General features: G+C 42.1%; 1 protein-coding gene across 1 annotated transcript; it reads right to left on the reverse strand.

The window, feature by feature from the left end:
• Positions 1 to 2,101: 2,101 nt before the first annotated feature.
• casq2 (calsequestrin 2) lies at positions 2,102 to 7,712 on the reverse strand. Its single transcript, XM_030080850.1, has 11 exons — positions 7,426 to 7,712; positions 5,535 to 5,619; positions 5,223 to 5,323; positions 4,994 to 5,105; positions 4,317 to 4,390; positions 4,109 to 4,239; positions 3,922 to 3,967; positions 3,749 to 3,803; positions 3,522 to 3,622; positions 3,343 to 3,417; positions 2,102 to 2,494 (listed from the first exon to the last, which is right to left on the reverse strand). Exons 1-11 carry the CDS (start codon positions 7,660 to 7,662, stop codon positions 2,228 to 2,230), a joined length of 1,284 nt encoding a protein of 427 aa, XP_029936710.1. The 5' UTR covers positions 7,663 to 7,712; the 3' UTR covers positions 2,102 to 2,227.
• Positions 7,713 to 9,156: the final 1,444 nt, after the last annotated feature.

Below are 9,156 nucleotides of genomic sequence, written 5' to 3' on the forward strand. Positions count from 1 at the left end.
CTGGTATCCAAGTGAAAACATTCGGCTGTACAAGAGAATGTTAAGGTTCTTTTGCTTTAACTGAACCCGGGTTGGGCCGCTTGGTTTGTTTGTCCAGACTTGATTTCCTGGCAACACCGATGTCACTTTGGGCATTATAAACACCCAAAACATCCCATACATTTAATTATTTTTATCAATTATCATGAAAATCCTAATCAGTGGTATGCTTGCAGTAATTTTGTATGATATGACATTATATATACCAGATCACTTTTACAATCTGGGCTACTAAATTGCATTAAAACTGACATTCACACTTTGAGGTTTGAAGGATTTCATTACATGACATCAATGAACTGCACACTGCTTGTACCTAAATTTCTTGAGTGGCTGGTATTAGTGGAGATGATAAAAAAAAAAAAAAAAAAAAAAAAAAATGTGTTTTGCAGCAGGGTCAGTCCTGCATTGGACAGAGTGGTTGCTCTGTTTTCTAGGACATATTTTTGTATTTTGCCCTTAAGTTTTAATTTGTCACATCCTGTGTGTGAAGATTTCCCTCCAGTGAATTTAAGTCCATCCCATCACCAGAAATAAATTGTACCAGCGTCCTTGTGATTTGATGAGATGGTATATTTTAAGATCTTGCCTAGTGCATTGTAACAAAACTGTTTCTTTTGAGGACAGCTTTGCTTTTAGTTCCCCCTCTTCAGTTGTGAAGTAACATGTGGCTTGTAAAACATTTTCAAAGCAGCTTCTCCAGCACCTAGGGTTTGGTGTAAATCTGCGTGGCAGACAGAGACAGGGATTGAAAATCTAAAGCCACCCTTCCCCCCCAGTCTTGAACCACAAGAATAGAGAAATCTCTCCAGCCACAGTATCTTTTATCTCATTTCATTGTGCGGGGAAGGAGACGAGGAGCAAGAAATGAGCCAGTATGGGGAAGAGAGAGCAACAAAGCAAAAGAAGGAAGAGAGCAGTCACGAGAGAGGGGAGAGACATGACGAATTAGCATTCAGATGAGCTTTCCAGCGTCTATCCAACAGTGTAATGGCGATATTATCTCCCCGTGCAGCTGCTCCCTGGTCCATTGATTCAGGTGAGAAATAACCCCCAACATGGTGAAGGAGGAATAAGTGAGAGATGAGAGAAGAGACTGGGTCTGCCACTGGAAATAGAGATTGTTAGAAATTGCCTCAATGATTACAAAGCAGCAACCCCCGGGGCAGGAAATACACTTCATCTAGGTAAAGTGAACATAAAATCTTTAGTTTGAATTACCTGAGTACAGAACGCAACACAAAAGGAAAAGAAAAGGCAAGCACACACGTACCACCTGGTCTGCTTTATTGATGGCGAGGGCAATGAGCTGCAGAAATGAACTGATGTAATCAAACAGATTACCAAGCAAAAGAACCAAAGTTTAGAAAGTGCCGCTTTTGGTATTCAAGTTTCAGTCGACTTGCCATTCCAAAGTTGGGGTAAGTTCTCTCTTTCTCTTCACAGTATATTGAATTAAAAGGAGACAGAGGAGAAATTAATTTAGTGACAAACATAATTTAAGGCAGCTAACAACAGCCTAATTCCAATATTATAGCCACAGAACTTGAACTGGAGTAGAACAGACTTTCTTATTGAAATCATCATGGCATCATCATGTGAACTGTCGCCATTGCAAAGAACTGTTGGTGATAACAACTAATGTTAATTTACTACTTTTATCAAGCAGCCAAAGCACAACATATCTTCTGAGTTCTCAAGAGAAACCCTTTACTGCCCTACAGGTGCGTTGTCACTGTGGCAATAACCACACCATTTAATTCTGAACCAGCCAAATGACCAAACAGCATCATGTCTGTTCTACTCATTCCAGTTCTGCGATTACACCCTTTTTTCCACACATTCACCCAGCAGTCCATTATTATTAAACAGTTACAGAATTGTTTTTACCTGGTCCAGACACCTCTACTGTCTCAAATATGATTTTATTGTGTTGAATCCATTTTTTCTTCCTGAAGATAATTGTCATAAAATGGCATATTTGTATGTTTAAATAGACACATCAGTGTGCACCACCATTCAGTACAAACTGTATATATATAACTGTATTATATATGGGTGAAAAGTAAACTGTATTTGTTTGTTATAATGGATTTATTGTGATGGAGATGACTCAAATCCAGATCTGTCCACTCAGCCTGAAGTCAGTGAATGGACCAATAAAGATTTACAATTCACAGTTTATGAGTTATTCATCATCATCATCGTCATCCTCGTCGTCATCATCATCATCATCATTGTCATCATCATCGTCTTTATCATCGTCATCATCATCATCGTCGTCGTCGTCATCGTCGTCATCATCATCGTCATCATCGTCATCGTCATCGTCGTCATCATCATCATCATCCTCAGTGTTGACTTTGCCAGAGAGCACATCCTCAATCCAGTCCTCCAGCTCCTGTGCAGAGGGCAAGTCCTCTTCATCGTCCATCTCCATCCACACACTGTCGGCCTGTGATCAAACCCACGGAGACAGAACAGTCAAATCGTGACAAGCAGCATCCAACATGCTTTTCTGATCTCTGTGTTCCCACAATGCCTTGCTTTACTCATTGTTCAAGTCGCATCATTGGCCCATAACAACCACTAGTGATAGTCTGACATGCAACTTCCAGTCTGGAGATTTACACAGAGTTTAAATTAAATGTAAACAGTTGACTTGAATATGGATGATCTCGATTTACGCAAAGAAGGTTGTCACTTTGATCTTTCCCAAGATAAAAGACTTAAAGTAAAACTAAACCCTCAAACCCAAATCTCTGTGAACCCTGACCTCTACTGGTGAAAAGCAGGGTGCCTCATGTTTGGTTACAGGTAATTTCACTGCCTGTTGTGCTCTATTGGTCCATCATTATGGCAAAAATGGCAACATACCTACATATTTCTTTGCATTTATGATTACGCAGATCAAATCAGAATCAGTAGTCATCAATTATTTCATGCCAGTTAGAAGAATTGTGAGGTTAAACGATCAGCATGAATAATATGAAAACATAACTAATTAATACTGGCTTACTAATGTTATCCAGCTGTTACCATAGAGCTGAAGTAATCCAGACTAGATTGATCATCTTAGTCAGTAGTAGGTGCTCCTCTGATTAGTTTTATTCTTCAAACAAAAGTAACTTTATCTCTTACTCATTTTTTTAGGTACTTTTTCATTAAGGCACAAGAGTATGATATTATTTTCCATATTACTGAACAGTAGTGTTTTGACTGGAACAACTGGTAAAGCAAAGGATAATGGGAAGGGCTAAAATCCACCATGGGTGCGCCTGGACAATGCTTTCAAGAACTTACATCAGTGACATTGACAACTCCAATCTGTGGTCTGAACAGGTCCACCTTGAAAGTCTTCTCCCAGTAGGGAATCAGCTGAAAGAGGTCAGTGAGAGCGGGACATTAGACCTGTAGCTACTGAGCTGAATGTTACACCACTCCCTTGTCTGTTTTTTTCTGTCTGTGGTGTCATAGCTCACCAAGGGGAAGTCATCAGGGTCAATCCAGACAATGCTGAGGTCAGGCAGGTGAGTGTTGTCGCGGGCCACCTCCTTCAGGACCTCCAGGAACTCATAGCCATCTGAGAGAAATCAACATCAGGACGCAAGAGTTAGCCCTGCAAATGCTACGTATCTGTGGTGTCCATTAGCCACCAAGTCCTGATTGGATATATTCTGTAAAGCAAAGCTCACGGTGGCGCTCTCACCAGTGTCCTCCTCCTCTGCAAAGGCCACAATGTGGATCCCTTCAATGTCATCCTCCTGGCAAATAAAATCAATTTCTGTCACCAGAAATATCAAGTACAGAGCCAATGTTCATCAGGAAAATCAAATTTAAAGTTGGAATTGTCACTTAGTCTTCCAAGCAATCCTCCCTCACCCATGTCTCAAACATGTCCTCTGCACGCAGCTTTCTCAGGGTTGGTCTGATGACACAGAAAAGGGTATGAGAATTTCATCGCACATCAACTCCCTGGATGTTGTCTCAAAAATCATAGAAGTAGAAGAATGCAAATACAAATTGGGTGGAGTATGGAGTACCACGTTTTTCTACACATTTTCCTCACCGTCTGTGCTCAGTTATGAATTCCACCAGTTCTTCCTCGGAGTGTGGCTTGCCCGGGATGGTGACAGGCTCCTCCATGAAGGGCTCATAGAAGTCCACCTCATTCATTTTAAGTGTCAACTCCTTGGCCACCTGAAACACCAAAGAGAGCTCACTCAAGAGACAATGGCAGCTCTGTGAGAGTTTTCTGTAAATGCCATGTTACTCACAGATTTCTCAAAAGTGGCAAAGAATTTGATGTAGGGCTGGAACTGCTCTGCAGCTTCTTTGAATGCATGGTAGTCTAAGGATAAAAACAACAAAGGAAAAGCACAAATAAGATTAAAAAAGAGAGGTAGAAGGAGTTTGAGGTGAAGAATAAGGTTTAAAATACATAAATTAATTGGTGCATGGTCATCTGTTTCCGCTGTTTTCTTAACAGCAGTGGAGTTGTTTTGCACTGTTCTTTTAGCGAAACCATTAGGACACATCTGTTTGTGCTTTCTTTGGCCTCGGGAGAGATGACATTGACACATCAGGGAACTGAAATAGCTGAACTCTGACCCCTGGTTCATGCTCCCACAGTTGGTCAGGGGTGATGCAGCAGCCACTCGTCAACATGAGCAAACTGCACTTAAGGCTCGGCTCTTAGACAGGACATGAGAAGAGACCAGGCAGTGGCCACTGTGTGTGTTGCAGTGGTAAAAATGGATCTGTAAATCCAATGGAAATGAGGGGGTTAAGAGCTCATCACACAACCATCTATCATTCTAACTCTAACAAGGCACTGAGCAATGTTCACACAGCCCAGAAAGACACACAAGCACTTGTAGCCTCACAGACCATTTCACTCACATTGTCATCAAACACTTGCAGCTCTCTCACGCTCACAGCCTCACACACTCACGCTCAGAGTCTTCGCTCTTGAAGTAACCAATAAGACGGATGTCCTCCTCCATTCTATCAAAGGCTCTCAGCTCCAGAGCATTATCTATCACCTCCACCGGCTCCTCCATCAACTAGTGACACAGGGACAGAGAGGACAGGAAGGCACTGAGATGAGCTTGTAACTGTGACAGTGCTGGTGTTGATTAGTACCGGCAGCTGGGGATTTGCTCCTAAATCAGTCCACTTACATCCAGCAAGAACTCCACCAGGGTGTTAGCAGAGAGCAAGCCATCGAATTCGATCACTCGGTCCTCCTTGAAAACATACACACTGCCCTCTTCTTCCAGACCTATGGTCAAAGGGAAATTACACATCATTTACAAAGAGATTACATACACACAAACACTCTCTTAAGACCTTGAATAAGTAACTATTATCACAAGCACCTCTCACTCCAGAGTAACATGCACATATCAGCTGGAGGAGGTTAAACAAAAGCTCTGCATTACTCGGTAGTGTTATCTTTGCTGCACACGTGTGACATTTAATACTTCACTTACCCAGTTTTTTAGCCACCTTGGCATCTTTGTTGGAATCGACCATTCCAAACCCGATGTCTTTCTCCTCCATGACTTGGGCTGCCAACTGTAGCCAAAAGAGGAGGGATAACAAAAGATTAACGGATTAAAAAAAAAAAAAATTACATTGTCAAAGATTAAGAAATAGTATAGACTGGTAGAGAAACAGAAACTGAATGAGAACCTTTCTGTGATTGGCTTAAAAAAAAAAAAAGTTTTTTTTCCTTTCCACTACAATTATTGTACTATAATTACTGATCAAGGTGGCATGTGAATGGGCACTTGATTGCAGTGTTGGATAAGCTCTTGATTCTAAAACTGATGAGCAGCATTAGCAATACACTGATTAATGCCATCAGTTCAAAATGGAAATGCTCATGTGCCTACACGCATTTATATATATATAAAAAAAAGAATAATAATATTCCCTACATTGGCAAGATGACAGAGGGGCCAAGCTAAGCATGGGTGATGGTGACGTTATTGACAAGATAAAGACCTGTGGAGCAGAACAGCCAGGGGCCACAGAAACACGGTTACATAATCACACAAACTGCCATGCTCTATATATAACCCAAGCATTATATTATAGGCCTAACCATTGTTATGTGAAATAGGTAGACTGAGTGAGATTTGGACTCTGATCCAATATGAACAAGACTGCTTTGTCTGTTCTCTGGTACAACAGACAACAAATCAAACTTCTTAAATGTGCAGTGAAAAGCACTGAATCAGTGAAGTTATGATTTTTGTGAAAAGACTTTCTGAAGAGCTGAATGATCTGACAATAAGTCGTGTGTGACAAATCAGTAAATGTAGTGCATCTGACTTATTTAGGGCAAGTAATCAAGTTATATGTGGTCAGAGTGGTGGCCAGCTCATGCTAACAGGGCCCACCTGTGCTGTGTAAAATAAGTGAAGCTATTATCAGGACTGCGAGACTGGGCTCGGGTTACCCTCAACAGATCAGAAAGTAATTCACCATCCGCCATGTGTAACCCAAGACTGGGCATAGTGCATACTACTGCCTGGTTTGCAGGACTCAGACAAAGAGATTCATTGGATCAAAAAGTCACTTATATAATGTCCCAACTGCTCAGTTAAGCCTGAATATAGAGTATGGTGTATTAAGAATCATTTTTGCTTTGATATATCCACCACAAAGCCAAGCCAGAAGAGAGGGCCGTGTGTCCTTGTCATGTATAGCTCCATAACTTAATACACACAAGCTCTTGCCCTATTTCTGCCAATAGAGGAGAGCCATGGGAAGAACGACATACATTTCTACAGACAGAGGTGCACATTAAATTAATCTGTCAGGAATAACCTTAAGTGACAGCTTTGTATCTCACTGAACTGCAATACTTACATGCACACACACTCATCCACATACACACACACTGACCTTGAGGAAATGCACACATTTCCATACATATTAAAAGATCTGGGGACACTGAGATGGTAGGCTGAGAATGTCTGATTCTAACTTTAATGTGCAGTTTGTAAAAGGAGAGGGGGCTGAGCCAAATGCAGCCTGTGCAGTTATTGACCTTACCAGTGGGCTTTCTGCCCACTAGAGCACCAAGTCCAACTACTGTACAGTAAATCACTTATATAGCACTGTTTAATGGGCAGCAATGACCTAGTCACCCCAGACTATTAGTCTCCACTCCTCATACCACCCCCACTAGCCCAGGAGACCTCCTGCAAAACCACACCTCCCTGTCCTTCCCTTAGTGTTTCTTTACTCTCCGACATTTGGTGACTAGATTCTTTTTCCCCATATTTTTCATATGATCTGCACAGTTTCCTCTGCCTTATACCTTTTATCTACATTTAATCCTTCTCTCTCTTCCTTTTCCTCATGTCTTACCTCCAGCACTAGTTCAGTCATCTGGTGTTGTTTTTGCAGCTCCTTGCTGTCTGGTATAGGCTCGTGGTAGAGCAGGCACAGCATGCTATGCTTCTTCAAGGCCTTCTTGTAATTCTTGTCATTGATGTCCAGAACACGGTCTTTACCGTCATAGTGAGGGAACTCCAGGCCCTTCTCAGCCGGTGCCAGATGCACAAGGCTCAGGCAAGGGAGCAGGAACAACCACAGGGAGCGCATGGTCCACGGCTGCCACACACCCCCAAAAGTCACAGAGTAAAATGTATAGACTTGTACAGTGGGAAAGGTCACCAAAGTCCTGCGAAAGGGTAGGAAAATGTAGGAAATGCTACAGAAGGGTGCAGAGATACAGTTTGGTCCGTCAGTAGGAGGTCTCCTCAAGCTGTCTCCTGAAGTCCAACTTGTAAAATCATGTGCAGGACCCAGCAACCATGTCCCACTCTTTCATGCCTTAGCTCCCTCTCTCCAGAAGGGACAAAGGGGAAAGAAGAGCACCGTCAGGCCTGTAAGGGACTGGGGGGCTGGATACCGTACATAGCAGCACGCCTCTCCCCCTACCCGTGCAGGACAGGCCCATTTTTAGGAGACCAGTTGTTTGAAGGCTAAAAATAAAGAAGCCAATGAGAAAGAGAGAGAGAGAGGAGAGGATAAGAGTGGCGCTTGATAGCAGCTTGTGGGCCCCTAAAGCACAATTTGTGATGTCACTCTTATAGGCACCTAGTGAGATAGCAGGACGAAACTGAGCCCCAGAGATTCGGGGGGTTCAGTTATTTTGAGGTGTGTTCATCTGCAGGAGCAGCAAGCGAAGCAGACGTCTGGTTTGGAGATAGAGTGGAAAATGGTGATGTATTTTAAGTTGCAGCTCACGGGACAATCTGCCAACAGGTGTGCAAAGGGCAACTGGATTAATATATGCACCGTAGAGTGTAGAAGTGACTGTGGCTGTTCTGCAGATGTTCTCCAATGAGTTTAGCAAGTGTAATGCATTATCTGGACAGAGGTCAGACACTATTAATTTATATGCAATAATATTTCTTATGAGTTTGTTCCATAGGGATAGTTGCCATGCAGTGAAATGCAACAACTGGCATTCATTTTAAAGTCATTTTGGTACACTCTAGAGCAACTTGTGAAAACCCTTGCATTGGGAGGTGAACTAGTCCTGTATTTGTAAGTGTAATTAAATCTAACATTTCAAAAATTAGACACTTCCTTCTTTCGGCCTGAAGCATTTTGAGCTCTCTATAAACACCACCTAATGCCTGCATGTGTGTGGAGGCAACTGATGCCCGGTCTGGCACCAACGTTTCTTTGTGGCTTTTATTTTGAGCCAAGCTGAAACAGTAACTTGATCTTCTAACTCGTTCATTGTTACTTTGGCTGCAATGGAGCAGCCAGGGCTTACAGTGCATTGTGGTGCTCTGAATGTAAATCACTTCTACTGTAAGCTGCTTGTTGCACTAGACTTTACCTCAATTTCACTGATGGCTCTATTGGATGTCTATGCTCCTAAACTCCTGATTATTTGGTACATAATTATTACACTCATGAAAGAAACTTCACCTGGTTCAAAATGAATGAGGAAGGCACAAATTAGGACATATATGATTAATAAGTGGAGGAAAGTTGATGTTTTTTGAGTGCATTGGTACATTCTCTAATTCGAGTACATGCCCCATCTAAATTACCTCTTGTAAAATTGGAACCTTTTAT

The sequence above is a fragment of the Myripristis murdjan genome, chromosome 21 (genome assembly GCF_902150065.1).
Source record: "Myripristis murdjan chromosome 21, fMyrMur1.1, whole genome shotgun sequence".
In the NCBI taxonomy this organism is placed as follows: domain Eukaryota; kingdom Metazoa; phylum Chordata; class Actinopteri; order Holocentriformes; family Holocentridae; genus Myripristis; species Myripristis murdjan.

Coding starts and splice junctions, on each gene's coding strand:
- casq2 (XM_030080850.1), bottom strand. CDS start 7,662: ATGCGCTCCCTGTGGTTGTTCCTGCTCCCTTGCCTGAGCCTTGTGCAT. Junction 5,324..5,534: donor CAAGGTGGCTAAAAAACTGG/GTAAGTGAAGTA, acceptor CTTTGACCATAG/GTCTGGAAGAAGAGGGCAGT. Junction 3,804..3,921: donor AGGACATGTTTGAGACATGG/GTGAGGGAGGAT, acceptor TTTATTTGCCAG/GAGGATGACATTGAAGGGAT.